Source organism: Neocloeon triangulifer, unplaced genomic scaffold (assembly GCF_031216515.1).
Source record: "Neocloeon triangulifer isolate White Clay Creek 2 clone unplaced genomic scaffold, ASM3121651v1 ptg000015l, whole genome shotgun sequence".
NCBI lineage: Eukaryota > Metazoa > Arthropoda > Insecta > Ephemeroptera > Baetidae > Neocloeon > Neocloeon triangulifer.
Genome location: NW_026775557.1, coordinates 5411828 through 5428698, shown reverse-complemented (window position 1 = coordinate 5428698; position 16871 = coordinate 5411828). Strand labels below are relative to the sequence as shown.

The 16871-nt window shown below is 37.1% G+C and overlaps 3 protein-coding genes across 11 annotated transcripts in view; 2 read left to right on the top strand and 1 right to left on the bottom strand.

Moving 5' to 3' along the window:
* Window positions 1–1301: 1301 nt before the first annotated feature.
* Window positions 1302–3251, top strand: LOC132202359 (uncharacterized). The gene is made up of 5 exons (XM_059629227.1): window positions 1302–1472; window positions 1599–1781; window positions 2008–2288; window positions 2350–2460; window positions 2515–3251. The coding sequence occupies exons 2-4, from the start codon at window positions 1610–1612 to the stop codon at window positions 2365–2367; spliced, it is 471 nt and encodes a 156-aa protein (XP_059485210.1). The 5' UTR covers window positions 1302–1472; window positions 1599–1609; the 3' UTR covers window positions 2368–2460; window positions 2515–3251.
* A 4698-nt stretch (window positions 3252–7949) lies between these two features.
* Window positions 7950–16871, bottom strand: part of LOC132202357 (inactive dipeptidyl peptidase 10-like) — a 109093-nt gene continuing 100171 nt past the window's right edge. For all 8 annotated transcript variants that reach the window (XM_059629219.1, XM_059629217.1, XM_059629218.1 and 5 more), the window contains exons 5-16: window positions 16789–16841; window positions 16224–16438; window positions 15959–16125; window positions 12811–12929; window positions 12460–12583; window positions 12178–12407; window positions 11414–11744; window positions 10830–10942; window positions 10575–10769; window positions 10356–10513; window positions 10036–10247; window positions 7950–9895 (exon numbers count right to left, since the gene is read on the bottom strand). In XM_059629219.1, the coding sequence (XP_059485202.1) occupies window positions 9752–9895; window positions 10036–10247; window positions 10356–10513; window positions 10575–10769; window positions 10830–10942; window positions 11414–11744; window positions 12178–12407; window positions 12460–12583; window positions 12811–12929; window positions 15959–16125; window positions 16224–16438; window positions 16789–16841 (2061 nt within the window). In that variant the 3' untranslated portion in view covers window positions 7950–9751. The remainder of the gene's footprint in view (window positions 9896–10035; window positions 10248–10355; window positions 10514–10574; window positions 10770–10829; window positions 10943–11413; window positions 11745–12177; window positions 12408–12459; window positions 12584–12810; window positions 12930–15958; window positions 16126–16223; window positions 16439–16788; window positions 16842–16871) is intronic.
* LOC132202358 (uncharacterized) lies at window positions 12795–15806 on the top strand. 2 transcript variants are annotated; one of them, XM_059629225.1, is made up of 7 exons: window positions 12795–13158; window positions 13553–13745; window positions 13804–14100; window positions 14400–14738; window positions 14792–15019; window positions 15138–15441; window positions 15502–15806. In XM_059629225.1, the coding sequence occupies exons 1-7, from the start codon at window positions 13154–13156 to the stop codon at window positions 15717–15719; spliced, it is 1584 nt and encodes a 527-aa protein (XP_059485208.1). In that variant the 5' UTR covers window positions 12795–13153; the 3' UTR covers window positions 15720–15806. The 2 variants fall into 2 exon arrangements, with proteins under 2 accessions (XP_059485208.1, XP_059485209.1); XM_059629226.1 differs by lacking the exon at window positions 12795–13158 and adding an exon at window positions 13469–13492.

Sequence of the window (16871 nt, the reverse complement as noted above, 5' to 3'; positions counted from 1 at the left end):
GTCTGATGAAAAAGACGTCGTTTTCAAAAATTCGAAATAGAGGCAACCATGGTCTGACGACAAAGACGTTTTTATTAAAAAATTTGAAATAGGAAACCATGGTCTGAGGTAAAAGTCGTTTTTTACAAATAATTGAAATAGAGCCAACCATGATCTGAGGAAAAAGAGGACGTTTTCAAAAATTTTAAATAGAGGCAAGCAACCATGGTCTGATGAAAAAGAGGTTTGAAGAATTGGACCATATACTTGCTGGAAATCTTTAGAGAAAAAAATTATTAACTTTGCTTAGTGTTAATTTATATATAAGTATAAAGAACCCTCTCAAAATTAAGGGTAAATTCATAAGCAATCAAAAATTTCCACAGCTATTCATATGATTTCACTTAAAGTTATGATGAAATCAAATTCAATTTACCATTTTGTAATACCCTTTATGTGTGTGGTAGGTTTTTGCTAACAAAATACAGAATTTCGTTCGTCCGTACGCCAGCCGACATCCAAACAAATGTTTTGATCAGAAAAGCAACTTTTGCAACGATCTGGACCTATAGTGTGTACGATCACGATTCAAATTTTAAAGAGTTTGGACCTGCAAAATTGTACGATCCAATTGTAGGATTCTATCTAACTGTGGGGTTCGATCCAGTTGCGAGTACGCTCGCAAGCATGTAATGCTTGTGCTACTATTAATGGAAGAAAATATAAAATAAAAACAATAATTGTGTGCTTGAAGAAGGAAATTAACTTGAATGCGATATGGGCACAATTATATAAATTTTGAGAATGCATTTGAAAAAAAAATCAAGGAAAAATAAAGCCTTCAATTTTCTAGATTGTGCCCGTCTCCCAGCACCGCTCCAAAGCAATGTTTGGGCTTCCCAAAAACATTGCCGATGAAATTGTTAGAAAAGGTGGAAAGTTGACAAAGAAGTTAGAAAAGGAGTACCAGAAATTGATCGTTGGGTAGTAAGTATAAATGAAAATATTACTACTTTAACCTCTAAAATATTTAAAAACAATGTATTATTAAAAGCAAGTACCTTATGGAGTTGGAGAAAACAGGAAAAATTGAACAATTGCTGTATAACCAGCTAAGAATGGAAAGTGTCCTTCTTCGACGCGTCTTGTGCAATAAGTGCAACATCACGACCATCAAACACGATGCACCTCCTCATTTGACTACAAATGATGTTTTAGCAATATTGGGTCACTCGTAATTGCATCCTTGCTTGGATGAGGTATACTGTAGCAATAATCTATTCTTATGGGGAACAAATTTTTCCACAAAAATTTTTAGGCGAGTGAAGGAAAAAAATTTGACGAAATACTATGTTGTGGAAGCGTAATTGCAGTGGACAAGTGTCACGCAAATTCAAGCAACAGATTTGCTGAGTTGAAGGATCTTCAAAGACTCGGCTGCATCCCAGAATCCCTTGAGATTGATAGCAAAGCCTACAGACTTCAAGGACTGAGTGAGTAAATACTTTGGTATGGGATGAATTCTATGCCATCATTATAATCCAGCCGCTGTTCTTAAGTTGACTCTCAGACCCTGGATTATTAATATTATAAAATTTATAATTATTATTTTATTTTAGTCCTCAAAGAAATGGAGGAAAAACAATCTCCCATATCAGCAGATTTTGCACGAAGAGTTGGGGACCTACACAAACCACAGCCTCTTGATGATAATCTTGTGGATCAAAGAGAACAAGGAGTTCCTTTTTCTGGTGAAGAAAATATGAATGAGCCTAAGGCATTTTACCTTGAAAGACATAAAGGTAAATTCATTATTATAAAATGATTGAAATTTTAGACTCATGAAATAAATGTTATTATTAAAATAATTTTCACTTATGAATAAATAAAAACATTGTGCTAAACACTATTTGCATTGAAAAAAGGACATTTCAGTATTAATTTTCTTCTTGGTTTATTTTGTTCTCATTTTGGTTCTCATATTGATCTTTTACTATATCATCTAAATTTTTAATTTAAACTTTGCAGAACAATGGTTTACCATCACATACAGTAACACTGAAGAGTGGAGAACTCCGTTCATTGAATCAGAAAAACTGAAATATATTGTCTACATGTATTTTTACACTGAAGTGAACTCTAGAGTGGAAGCAAATAAAGTGAACAATGCCGAGAGCATCAGACCGTTTGACCAGGCCTTGCCTCTTTCCAAAGATAATTCTGAAATAAGCAGCGCTGCTGCAATGACTAGAAAGACTGATGACGCAAGCCGCGAGTTTGAATTCAATTTGCAAAAAAAACTCCTGCAGGTAAGCTACGATTGTGTATATATGTTTTGTGTCTTTTCTTAAATTTTTTATCTGTTTTCAGAAAGTGCAAAAAAATTGATCATCTTCCGAAAGCGTGCATAGAAGTGGAGGAGGGTGAAGAAAAAGAAGGCAGGGTCCAAGTAGAAGAAGCTATGACTAAAGCACTGATTAGGTATTTTTAAAGTTTAGTTAAAATTAAGATGTATTATAATCACAAAAATTTCAGATCCTGTCCCAACTGCAACATCAAATTCCTCAAGATTGATGGGTGCAACAAGATTGAGTGCAGCTGCAAATGTTTAGTGTGTTATATTTGCAACAGGATTGTTGAATCTTATGATCATTTCTACGACTCTGCTGAAGAAGCCATCACTGGAAGATGCCCTCTTTTTTCTAATAACCAAGAACTGCACGTCCAGGCTGTTCTCGAAGAGGGAGTCAGGGTGAAAAAGGATCTGGAGGCTCGAGGCATCAATTTGAAGACAGATCCAACCGAGAACTTCCCACAATCGCCTCAATAGTGTGTTACGAAATTTGGGCAGGGATGTTAAAAATGCTGGTTAGTTGGGTACCCCTGAAAAATGAAATTAGATTTTCTTAATGTGTTTCATTATGTGTAAACAAAATTAGTTTAACTCCCGGTCGATGGTTGCCCATTACTCGTTACAGGGCCGACACTGCCGACAGTGCCCTTTTTTGACACAGAGGTGCCCAAAATTTTTGAATTTGTGCAAGTAATTTCCAGCAATTATTATAAACCTAGTTGAAGATGCAGAAAAGGCCGGGATTGTTCAAATATTGCTGATATGTAATAATCATATAAACAAGCTTAATTGTAAAAATATGAATAATTTTATAAGGGCAAATGCTTTAAGCACCCGTTGTACACATACTTGTGTGCAATAAATACTCTATCTAAAATATTGCTGACTTAATTAAATGACTTATTTCCCTGACTCAGTGAAAACTATTAAAACAAATACGTTAACTGCTGATTTATTTCCTATTGATTTACTCGCCTATAGGGGTATTTGTTAACTGGGGGGGTTTCGTTCGGACTGTGCTGGTCTTGTTCTCAGGAGGTTTCAGGAGCAGCTGCTAGATGGATGAGAACGAGTTGCTGGTCAGATGGTTTGAACTGCGAGCGTTGGCGGAGAGCAAAGCAAGGCTGGTCTCCAAACTTTGATGGTTCCGGTCTCCGATAGCCAGGACGCCTCTCCAGTTCATCTGAAATTATCAGTCAGTTAAAAATTTTAATACCTTTAGTTGCTGTAATCTTTAAGTAATTTTTGCAGATTCGCCTTAAAATGATTTTTTTATTAACTATTTTAAATACCCTTAATAGACATAGTTTCCAAAATTTCGGTGATTTTAAAAACATTTATTGGCATAATAGGTTGGTTGTTGCCGGGATCACGGCTTTCTTTGGCCTCTTGTTTCATGACTATACTGCGTTGAGCAGATTTGTCTTCAAATATTGGCAAGGTGTTGTTGTTCGGTTTGGCTTTCTCAGCTACGGTCACTTTTTGGTCATCAACATATGCATTTTCTCTCATGTAGAAGTACATCATAACAATAACTTAGTGCCAGTTTTCTTTCTCTTCAAAAATAGAGTTGTCCAATTTTTGGTTTCATTGTATGTGATGGAATACCATTTGTCTGAAATATTTTGATTAAATATGAGATGGTATACAATAAACGAACTCAATAAGTACAAAAAAAAAAACCATGAATAATTTATCTTGCAAGATGCTCTTTTAATTTAAAAAGTTGTTAAGCACAATTAACACGTTTTGATTTAATCTTGACATTATATTAATAAAGAGCAGTTATTTAATGGAATTACATATTTCAATCATTATTTAAAAATAATGAATTTACCGTTATATGCCTTTCCAGGAATAATGCTCTGTTCTTATCATCTGATCCTTCCTCGTCTTGTCCACAGTAAGGACTACGGTATGCCTTGTTTTTTCTCGTCCACTAAATTTTCCTCCACAGGTTGAGGCCTTTGAAAGTCTCTCACTCCATATTTACTAACTGCAGCTTCTGGCATTGGCGCGCCATCCTTTGTTTCCTTCAATACTAAAATAGAATATCAATAGTAAATTTTATTATATTACACGTTTGCTATAAACATGATTTATCTCTAGATGGGCAAGAAATAGCGGCTGGTTTACAATAATGGCATTAGTTTCTAAACAGCCCATTTCAAAGTATTTAATTACAGATATGCCTTGTAGTCTTAAGGAGTTTATGCCAATTTTAAGTGTCTCAGGCATGCAGCCGAGTTCTTGCAGATCTTTCAGCTCAACAAATCTGTGGGCTGCATTTTTGTGGGATGTGTCAACAGCAATCATTTTCCCCACATAGGATTTCAGTGAAGCGCTTACCCTCACAACTCTACAAATATTTACATTAAGCTGCTACTGGTTATTGAGTACGATGATTCAGCGAAACTATTAAAAACAACTGAGATCATGGATTTCATTTGCTTTATTTTAATAATAAACAAAACTTTCATCCTTATCACCAACAAACGTTTTTTGCACTCTCTTTGCAACAAATTCAAATTTTTGTATTTTAATTTATGGACAGATTGGCAAATTTTGTAAGCTATAGGGTTAAAAATTTTGCCAAAGTCAGCGGCCCTTTGACCCCTTAGGCCCCTGGAAATGCCCAACCTGTCCTAACGGAAGTTGAGTTCCTGAATGTCAGGCAGCTGCTGTTGTACAGGTAGATAAAAAAAAAATCGCCAATCTTTTCATTTTGCTTTGAAATTATTTTGGACGTCTGCACTCTTGCTTGTGCAAAATAACATTTGAGTTAAACAGAACTACCCTTACTAGCAAAAAGCAGTACTTTTTCTCTTATCGAACTTACTTAGTTCATATATTGCGATTTATTACTATATAATTTTTGCATAAGTGTGTTTGACTAACAAATGCCGCGCAAGGTTTTTACCATTGAATTGCAATTTTTATCCTGGGATAAATTAAATAAATGTTATATGCAAATGAAAATATTTAAAATGTTATGCAAAATACTATATACATATTATTTAGCACCATTTTGGACAATTTTCTTTTTATAGTAATTACATAGACGCAGTTCAACTGGAACGGTTAAAAACTGATTCAAGTATTATGGCAAGAATTTCTTTGCTTCGAAATATTACACTGCGATTTCAGGCAAGCGGGAAAAATATCAACAAATTTTATTTTTGCAGGAATGACTTACTTATTATTAAAATCTCGCTCTTTCATTTCTTAACATCTCATTCCTCATTTCCTCTTAAGCAATTGTTTTTATGGATTAAAAAAATTGTAATTGATCCAAATTCAAGGTGAATAACCTTTGCTGTTTTTTCCCCACTGCCTCCCGCTTTACCCCCTTTGCGTTCTGCATTACAGACTTTTGCTTTGTGTGATTGGCCGCTTGCGTCGAAAAGTCAAAGCAAAAGAAAAATCTTTTTGTCTGCACACGTCAAGACTCGTCTCCGTCCAATAGCGTTGGGCCTCAATATTCAAATCCTTTTTCTCTTCTCTTCAGTCGCTCAAGAGACAGACATACAGTCGCCGAGTCGAGTCGATCGAGTCTCGAAAATCTCAAAGTCGACGTTTGAATGTGAACGTGAATGCGAGATTCCTTCATACACCTTCTGTGTTGCAGGGACCAGAAAAACGGTAAATAAATTACAAAAAAAGAACCAAGAACTTAATTGAAGCAAAAACCGGCAAAAACAACAGTCGCAGTCTTCTCTCGATATGCATCAGCTCTCAATCTTGCATTAGCTCAGTATGTATTCTAAAAAAGATCTCGTTGAGAATTAAATAATGAATCAAATATTTTAAGAAATTAGATTTCTTTTTTAAAAATTCCTCACTTTGCAGCGACTGCAGCCGATAAGTTTTTTAGTAATCCCAACTTTTATTGAAAACTATGACACTCAAGGTGTGACATTATAACCCAAAACAGTTCAAATTTTTCACTAAACTTTTACACTTTTTTCTTTCTTTTTTTTCTCGATAGCATGGGTCTACCGCGGCGGCCGTCTCTTTTGATGTCGGGCGTCTGCTAGTTGTAAACCCTTTCTTCTCTTTTTCCTTTAATTTTTTTTTAACTTAATAATAATAACTTTAATTTACAAATTTGTACTGGTACTAAGTAGCACTTAATTTATAGTATTATTAAAAAATTGGTTATTTTTTTTATGGTTTGTCAACTATATATTTGCATGGCTATGAAATTTATTTAAACTTGCACCGCATGGTTATTCCAGCGGAATGAAAAATTATTGCTGTTTTTGCATACACACCAACTGATTAAAACACCAGAGCATACCCCAAAAAGCACCCAATGAAGAGAATAATTTTTGTCGGCGGTGGTGTAAGCTTTCTCGGCGGTGGTCTTCTCTCGACCACCGCCGAGAAAGCTCATGAATTATGCAGCCCGCAGCCGAAACATATAGAGCAGGATATTGTTTTTTTCTGAAACAATAAACAATTCACAAAAACCCATCGAAGAAAAGCCGATTTTAAATTCAAATCACCATGAATCAACCGTCGATCGTGAAATTCTACCACAAAAATAAAACAAAGATGCCAACCAGGGACTCTTAATTTGAAAGAAGGGTTACCTATCTGCTCTATTTCCTGCATTTTCACGTTCCATTATTACGCTGTCAAAATACACCTGCAATTGGTCGGCCGAAAATTTGGTGGTTTCGACGTTAAAATTGACAATTGTGCATTTGCCATTTTAATTTGTGATTTAATTTTACTTTCATATTTAATTTTTTTTTATTGATTAAACTTAAAATAATAATTTAAATCTAATTTAAATAAATGTTTTATAAAATGTTTGCATCGTCATGTTAAAGTGTTATATTATATTATCCTTTAGCATTTTGTTACATACAAAAAGATGTGCCAGTTGGTGATACTTCAGTGATACTTAATTCAATGAAATTTATATTATATTAAAAAAAAATAATTTTGATTTATGGATGTGGTGTTAAAGGGTGTAGAATATCAAAGGATTTCTTTCTTGGTTGGTAAATTTTGATATTTAAAAAAATTACTTGCACCCTCCAAATACTCATATCTCATATTATGATTGCTCTAGTGCAAGATCCGATCATCACAATCAGAGCAAATTCGGATCATTGTCAAGCGTTCTGATTGGGTTATAATTCACTTCTCTTAACTAACCGCAGAGAGCTCAAACAACAAAATGCTTCATTGTTGTGATCCGCATACCTTGCTCTAGTTTTAATTTTATTCCAGAGTTTTTAATCATTTCTGCTCAGGTGGATTGGGTTTCTGCAATTAAGGCATCGGAATGATCGGTGGGACTGCAATGTGCTTAGCATGCCAGAGAAATATCATTGAATTAACTGATTGTGAGCCTTTTGTCACAGTATAAAATGCTTACAACCGACTCTTTCACACGGAGAAAAATGACTCACAGAGTGCTGTATTGGCGCTTGCACGTAGTTGCATTCTTTTGTTAACATAACATTTAATATTAATCAAATCAAAATAATTTTTTAACCAGTATGTATGCAACCTGCATGACTTGTGAGTTTTGCGGGTCTTGTAGAAAATAATTATGAATGGTATATCGAAAAAATATTATTTTTTAGTGAAACGCAGTTGGTTCAACAATTTTAGATTTTATTAAAAATAATGGTGCACGAAATTACCTACGCGTATATATAAATTTTCTTTCTCTTTTATAACATAGGATTTTACCTCTTACAGCTTCGGGGATCATAGATTTCCTTTTTTCTATCCCTCAAGTGAATCACCTCTTCTCATGCAATAAATATGTATGTATAATGTTAAGTGTATAATAATTTAATCCTCTGCGGTAATTTTAAACTGGAATTCGTTTTAAAAAGTTAGTATATACTCGTCGTTTACAACTCGATACTCATTTAGTTTTAAATGCAACACTTTCTTTAGGTTTTTTCATACAAAAAGATTTTTACAAATTTAGTGCTTCAAACGTTAATTGGAAGTGAAAAGTAGCACTTCTTCTTTTAAATGTCAAATAAATATATATCGTCCTGATATGGAGACAACGCAAAAAATTCACAATCAAAATAAAAGGACAGCACTATGACCAAGTTTTTTCCATTGAGAATAATAATCTTCGTAATGGGATAAATATACAATAGCTGGAATGACATTTGTATTCAGATACACAACAAGAGATAAGAGTCTTACTTGATGAGAATCCACAGAGACAAATAACAACCAACATCACATTTCTCACATTAAAATTTGAATGCCGTTTTAAGATATCAATCGATCCATACACAGGTGTTGGCCATAGATTGTCTGCAGACAAACATAATTCTATTTAGGGTCTTTACATTAATTTACAATCACTTTGGTCAGGGGAATTGTGAAGCTTAAAAAATCAGGCCAGAGGGATAACTAGAAAAAATGAAAAAAATTATAACTTGAAATTCAAGATTTCCTTAACAATTTATGCGCAGGCCAAAATCCTTTAAAGCTTGGTGTTTTTTAATAAACGCAATTTTACGTGTTTGTGTGTATCAAGCGCTCACTACAATTTTTATTTTTGTCTATCGTCTCATTCGCCATTATAATTTTATAAAGAACGGGCCGGCGGGGGTAAAAAATTTGCCTAGAAAACTAAACCCCTATGGTACTTTAACCTTTTTGTTAAGTAACAATCACATCCACGCATATAAGGGGTCCCTATTATGGATTAGTTTCAACATGTGTATGAGCAAAATGTACAACAAACGAATGCGTCGTAAAACACGCACAACTTCAAAAGTTAACATTCTCAAAAAAGTGAATCAACTTTTGGGTGTGAATGGCAAACACTTGTGGCTCTCCTGATTTTTCAAAAATTTTACCTCGAAAGAATTTGTTTAAAATTGGATCTGAAAAGAATTCATTAAAAATAATAATTTACAAACGTTCTAGGGAAAAATATAGACATGTTTAAACATCAAACAATAACAACAGAGAGACAAAACAGCAATTTTTAATTCTTTTTAAAAAAAATTCTCCATTGTTGTAATATAACGATTACAATATCAGGCCATCACAGAAAACATTAACGTGTGACAATTTATGTTCAGCACAACTTTTACAAGTGTTACACTCTGTTGAAACATGCAATGAATTTTATATATTTTAACAAAGTTAACAGTTGCAGAAAAATGATCACAATTTTCACCTTAAACAGCTACAGCACATTCATGATTTCCTCTCAAATACAACAAGTCCTTTTTTAAACTCAGCATTCAATCTTTGTGAGATCTCCTTTAAATTAGAATTTGCCTGTTGCACTTGACATAATCAACGAGAAACAGGCAGGAATACTTGAAAAAAGTCAGAAGAAAAAAGGTTGTTGAATCCTTCTCTGGTAGATTGGTGTGCTTGCTTGCCATGATCTGGTTGTTGGCGCCGTTTTTTTCACTGCTTGAAGGTGAAGAAACTAGTGCCAATTTCCCACTCCTCAAAGTCGAGAGGGCCGAAGCAGTCGTCGAGGAAAGACTCCATGGCCTTGTACATGTGACCTCTGACACCTGAGAAGCTGTGGTCCTCATCCGGATATGTCTGCAAAGGATTATTACAAATACAAATTAAAAAATAAAAATTAAAAAAAATATTTTCATTACATTCTTTTTCTTCTAAATATTAAAACTTTTACTACCATTTTGTGACAACAATTTTGAAATTTAGCACCAAATTCATACCTGGTGCCTGAAGAGGACGCCCTCAGCAGTGAGCGCCTGGATGAGCATCATGCTCTGCTGATAGTGGACGTTGTTGTCGGCAGTGCCGTGAATGAGCAGGAACAACTTCTCACGCAGATTTCCTGCCCTCTTCGTCACGTCTGATTCCTCGTAGCCTCTGTAGTTGTCCGTCACGTTCGGCAGGCCCATGTACCGCTCAGTAAACGCAGAATCTATCAAAATTTGCATATATATCAGAAACCAAAATGATTTAAGATTCAATTACAAAAGACACCTCAACTTTTTAAGACAAGAAAAAAAAATAATAAAATTAAGCTTACTATAGTGGATCCAACTGGTGATGGGGGCGACAGAGATTCCGCAGCGGAAAACCTCCTCGTCCTGTGCCAGGATCATGGCGGTCGCAAAGCCGCCGTAGCTCCAGCCCCAAACCGCCAGGTGCTCCTTGTCGATGTATTTCAAATTGTCTCTCAGGTACCTGTGGCAAAACCCGGCCTTAATTAAACATACTTTCAAAATTTAATCAAATTCTTATGTACTTGATGACGGCGATTTGGTCCTCGATTTCGACTGAGCCGAGTTTGTGGTAAAGTTCGTGGCGCAGTTTGTCGCCCTGGAATCCAGAGCCGCGCGCGTCGATCTCGGCCACAATGAAGTTGCGCTGGCTGGCCAGGTACGAACCCCACTCGACGCCCCACCGCTCGGACACCAACTGCGAACCCGGCGCCGCGTCTCTGTGAAATAATCAACACAATTTTGAATAAAACGAAAATCAGCAGGGCCGGGGGACTTACACGTGCAGGACCAGGGGAAATGACATCTCCTCGTACTCGCGCAGCCCGGGCGGCAGAAACAGCCGCACCTGCGCCTGGTATCCACCCTCGATTTCCACCTCAAATGTCTTAATCTGATAAACGATTTAATTAAAATTGCTTTTGCATTGAAAGGACGTTTATTGGAGATGATCAATTGAATAATATAAGTGTTGTCCGTATTCTCAAAAAAATTTATAGACTGAGATATTTTAAGTAAATAATTTTGACTTTTTTTGCATTAATCTGTGTATTTAGCAAATAACATAAATACATAACAAAATAACTTATTTCACTATCCAATCATATTTTTATCGCTATAAACTTAAATTTTCTTCATATTATTAGGTCATTTTCCTCAGTAACTGTTTAACTAAAAAATATTTAAATATTTTCTTTTAATTATTTGCAAGGAAATTTAATTTGATTTTATAACTTTAATTTAATTTGAGCACCTAGTGATCCTTAAAAAAAAACATATTTTTTAATAATTTGTGACCAAAAAAAAGCAACATTCCAGGACTTCTTTAACTTTCAACTTTAGGATTAAGGAAAAACACTCATACCCGCGGAAGTGCAAGGGTGGCGAGCGTGTTCCTGAGGGAAGGGTGGTCGTCGAGCAGGGCGACCCTGAGGTTGGACGCGGCGTCGACGAGCCACACGACGGGCGGCTCAGGGCCGAGGCACTCGTGCACATAGAAGCGGGCGGTCGGCGAAAAGTAAGCGTTCGAGTAGAGACACGGCCCATAGTCCGAGTCGGTGATGTTGATCACGCCGACCACCTCCGGACACGTCAGACACTCCTTCCGCCGCTCAGCCGTACTGCTTGCGTTCTGGTCCAGCACCCTGTACAGGTGCCGCTGGCCTGGCTTGCCCTCAGGCGCAGCCATGAAGTACCTGCACGAAAAAACGAAAATGAGTGCATTTTAGTAGTTAATACTGGAATTCATTATACATTATTAAATTTAAATTACAATTAACAAAATGGTGTACAATGAATAATAAAAAAATTAAGTGTTCAAAACGTTTTCATATTTACTTTGGTTAATTAGTAATAAAAATTTATTATTTATTAAATAATTTATCTTTAAATAACATTAAAATAAAAAACCTAATTTTCTTATTTTAAAATTAAATTTTGAAAGTAGAACAGTTGTTATAAGTAATTTTATTTTAACAATCAACAACACATTTTATTTTTAACTAATTAATTTGATAACGTTAAAATATTTTATGAATTGGTTTAGAAAAAGCATCAGAAGCAGAAAAAATATTAAGGAAATACACAACATATTCATTAATTGAAAGAATTCTAAATTATTATGCATACACGTAGTGCGATTCAGCGTCCCAGGCGAGGATGGAGGTGACCTCGTAGGTGCCGTGGGTGAGGGCGGTGACCCTCTTGGCGGCGACCGAGATCTGGTTGACGTGCTGGAACCTGCCGGCGTCGCCGTCCAGCACCGGCAGCCGCACCACGTACGAGGCGCCGTCCTCGGCAAACAGCGGCGCCTCGTACAACTCGACCCAGCCGCGACCCACCTGCCGCTCCACGTGGCTCTGTCCCCGAAAATCACCATTTCAGTAAATTAAGATTTCAAGAAAAACTCACGTCTTCGCACTGCCAGCTGGGCGCGGAGCAAATCGAGACGACGGACATGTTCTGCCGCCGGTTCATCCAGACGACCGCAACCTGGCGCGCGCCGGCCCACGCCACCGCCGTGAAATAGTGCTCCCTTTGATTTAATAAAGAATTTTAGCAAAATTATGGACATAAATCACTCACGAAACTAAATTCAATCAACATTATTATTCAATTCGCTTTTTTGTTTTGTTTTCGAAATGAATACGTGATTTTTGTTTGCAAAGCAAGCGATGCTGACAATCAAAGCTGACGAAGCAGATGTTGGTCTGCTTATGCGTCTTTTTTGTTTCGCTGTTTTATATTTAGTGCTTTACTCACTGGTCGGCGACTGTTGCGGTGGGTTTGATGTTGACGACTTGATTAGCCTGCCTGCTTGCACTGCCCACGGCGCTCAGGTCGGCCACGTAAAGGCTCACCTCAGGGTTCGCGGTGCCCGCCTGCACAAACACACAGAGACACAAAATTACATTCTGGTGGTTGGCGGCTTATGCGGTCGGCACATTTACGCCTTTGATCATTCGTGACTCGTTTTTTCCCAACTCTACCAAACGGCTCTTCTCTGATACATATTATTGAATATATAAAAGATTTTGTAATCATCTAGTAATATAGAGGTGTGAATCAATAATTTCCACGTCCTAAGCTATGGAAAATAACTAATATGAAGTAAGTATAATAATAGATTTTAATAAATTAAAAATTAATTGCTCATAAAATAGCAGAAGCAAAATCAATAGCATGTTCAGTTTTGACTTAATTTTAATTTTTAATTTGAATTTATCTTTGCACCTTTTTCTTCCATGATATTGAATGTAAATTTTAAATTATTTTAATTTATTTATATCTTTTATTGTAATAAAATTGCCAGCCAATCACAACACTAGCAATGCAAACAAACAAAATGTGCAGCTTCAGCAATTCTCAATATTATTATCTTTTTTACTTTTGATATTTTAAGACACGCAGTATAAAAGATGATTGCTTGTACTTACACAGAGTGGTATAAGCATTTACCTTCATTTTTATAGCAAAAAATATACTTTCCTTCTGTATATTTTAGAAAAATGCGACAGAGAAGGTCAACAACCAAGAGAATATCGTCACTGGTGATTGTATCCCTCCTTGTGGGCAGCGTGGCAATACTTTTATTTCTGCACAAAATGATAAGTGACCTGACCAGGTCCCCTACAGAGCCTATCGTTGGGTCGCGGATTAAAAATCCTTTCATCGCATCGGAAATAATTCCAAAACAGGTATTTTTAAGAATCCTTTTAAATAATAAAAAATCTCCAAATCGCTCGTATAAAAAAGTCGGTTCCGAGTTTTGTGATGAAGCATTTGGACGGCGAGGGACCGCGGCTGGCGGAGAGCTATGGTCGGTACCCAAACCCCATGAGGATCAAGTACAACAACATCTACTGGCAAGTGCAGGAAATGGATAACAAAATTACTTATTACCTATACGGCGCCTACTACGACAACCGAACGCTCCTGCCAGCGCCCACGGTCCGCGTCCTGGGTCATGTCAACCGCTACCAACCCAACAAGCTACAGAACCTCTCTTGCCAGTTATGGTTCAAGGACGACCCTAAGCCTATCGTGGTTAAGGTACTGTTTTTTTTTTTTTAACTTTTTCGTTGAGAATTAAGATATTCCAAAAATTTGCTCAAAAAAAGTTAAATAAACAGAAATAATTTTGTTTTTCTTTTTATGAAAACAAGTAAAATTAAGCCACTTTTTCCTTGGCAAACTTTGCTGAAAAATTGGTGGAAACTTTAAATTATCAGCATATAGAGCCGCGCTTTTGATCTGATCCGATTTTTTTATACTTTCTTGATGGAATTTCGTCTAAGCAAAGCTGTTGCAAGTATGTTTGATAAAAATTTAAAAATTAACAAAAATGGCAGGTATTTGAGTTTTTTTACCTTTACCGGCACGAATGGCATTATCTGCTAGTGGCGCCCGATCTACTGGAACCGTATTTTGTCAACTGCTTGTTGCCGCCGAAGTTAACGGGAGGTCGAATTCCCGAGTCTGTGTCTCTGGTCGAGGAGCCGTGGCACAACGCGACCAACAACTTGAGGGTGCTTTACACGCCGACGCCGTCCGGCGGCAAGAAAAAGTTCGCCGTCTGCGTCAAGGGCCTCAACTTCTACCACGACGCCACCCAGGCCGTCCGCATTGTTGAGTGGCTCGAACTGCTGCGCATCCTCGGCGCCGACAAGGTTTTCTTTTACCAATATCACGTATGGCTGAATTTTGACAAAGCTGGGAGTGTAAAAATGAATTATAAATCCAGGTTCACCCAAAAATAGGTCGCGTACTGCAGCACTATGAGAATGAGGGGTTTGCCGAGGTGATAAAAATCACCCTCCCCGGATTCTACCCCAACATCCCGGAGTTCCAAAACACCTTCTTCCAAAAGAATATCGACGCGCAAGAGCTGACCGAGCTGATCCACTACAATGACTTCCTTTACAAAAACCTTAATTTATTCGAGTACCTGGTGCCAATCGACATTGATGAGGTGAATAAAAAGAAAATTCTCTAATTTTTTGTCCTCCTCTTGTTAAAAAGTTTTTATCTAAATTTCCTTGGGATTTTACTTCTCTTGTACCTAAAAATGATGGCTAAATTCTGAACAGGTAATAGTGCCTCGGTCAGCCTTTACGTGGCATGAACTTTTGAATAAAGTCATCCCCAAATCGCTGAAGTCGATGCCCTCGCCAGTCGTGTCATATGTGGCGCGCAACGTCATGTTCATGGACGACATGGCTGAGATGCAAGACTTCGAGCCAGAAATCCCGCGCTACATGCACATGCTGCAGCACGTGCACCGCAACTCGCGGTACTCCGAGTTCAGTAAACAAGTCAAGTGCATCCACCGCGCTGATAGGGCGGTCGCTCTGCACAACCACTACGTACTCGCCTGCCTATCGGGCTTCAAGAGTAAGTTACCTTCGAATGCGTCTCATTTGAATATTTAATTTAAAATTTATATTTATTTAGACTTCTCTTACTGGGCCTATGCAGAAAAATGCCAAAACTACCACATGGACACGGAAGACGCGCACCTGCAACATTATTGCATTGGAAAAACGAAGTACGATTGCCGCACTAGAGCGATTTCTGGTGAGCTCACGGTCGACACCACTCTCTGGAAGTACAAGAATCAACTGATCGCCGCCACAACTGAGGTTCTCAAAAAGACTGGTGTCCTTCCATGAAAATTCGCAGTGAAAACCAAAAAATATCTCAGTTTTTCCAACTAAATATGTTCAATAAAAACAAATGTAGTGTGAAAAAGTCTTATTTCTGGCTAAAAGGCATCCAAGATTACACAGAATCTGTTGAAATTTCTCTTATTTGATGTGCAGGTTGAATCTGGTTTTTAATTTTTTAACAGACCCAATTTTAATTTTAATTTATTATTTTAAAGTGTTCTAAAAAAAGCCTAGAGACTTACCTTTGGATACCTGAGGCTCTTCATCTTTGGATAAGGGAGCTTCTCGGCAAGTCCGCCGTACCACGAGAACTGCATCTCACCGACGGCGGTGTCGTTGAATGTGGCAAACAACAGCATGGCACCGTCCTTGGAGAACCAGAACGCCCTGGCGCTTTTCAAAATCTCCTCTGTAAAAAGCAGAACAATTTTCATTTTTACCTCGTGATCGCGCAACTATTTATTTTTATGAAGTCAAATTTTTTTGTGGGTTGAGAGGTAAACGAACCTTCATAGAGCCAGTCTGGGACACCGTTGAAGACGACGCCCGGCTGGCCGCTGCTGGAGACGCGCACGGTGTCGGCGTTGTTGGCCGCCGGTCGGAAGAAGACGTCGTTCTTGTATACGAACGCGAGCGCATTGCCGCGCGGCGACCACTGCACCTGCTGCAGGTGAGGGTGTTCATTCTCGCCGTCCTCTTCGCTCTTCAGCGGGAAGTGGTTCCTTTAAATTTAAAATTGCAAATTTTAGGCTTTGAATCTCTAAAAATAAAATATTAACTAAGAATTTTTCATTTTTAATTTATTGAAGTTTAATATCAAATTTATATATCTCATTAAAAAAAATACTCAATTACTCAACAAGTCTCAAAATACGAGCAACTCTTATTATTTTAAATTCAATTCTTTTATTTCCTTACAAAAAGTTGACAACATGGAAGTGGAAATCACCTTGAGAGAGAATTGGCAAAACTCGTATGCCTAATTGGAAAACAAAAGTGATTCCAAATTAAACCTCTTCTTACTAAATTTGAGAAAGCAGATATGATATTAAAAAAAAACTTTTCCACTTACTCTGTGGTGACTTCATAGATGCTGTACCTCGCCTCCGTCGAGTATCTGTACACCTGGGAATTTGGTTTAAAATCCAAAATTTT

What these genes read in the sequence shown, in the direction of transcription:
- LOC132202359 (XM_059629227.1), top strand. Translation starts at nt 1,610, where the DNA reads ATGGAGGAAAAACAATCTCCCATATCAGCAGATTTTGCACGAAGAGTT. An exon ending in TTACCTTGAAAGACATAAAG is followed by an intron (nt 1,782 to 2,007) that starts GTAAATTCATTA and finishes TAAACTTTGCAG; the next exon opens with AACAATGGTTTACCATCACA.
- LOC132202358 (XM_059629225.1), top strand. An exon ending in CGGAAATAATTCCAAAACAG is followed by an intron (nt 13,746 to 13,803) that starts GTATTTTTAAGA and finishes CGTATAAAAAAG; the next exon opens with TCGGTTCCGAGTTTTGTGAT. An exon ending in CTGCCTATCGGGCTTCAAGA is followed by an intron (nt 15,442 to 15,501) that starts GTAAGTTACCTT and finishes ATATTTATTTAG; the next exon opens with ACTTCTCTTACTGGGCCTAT.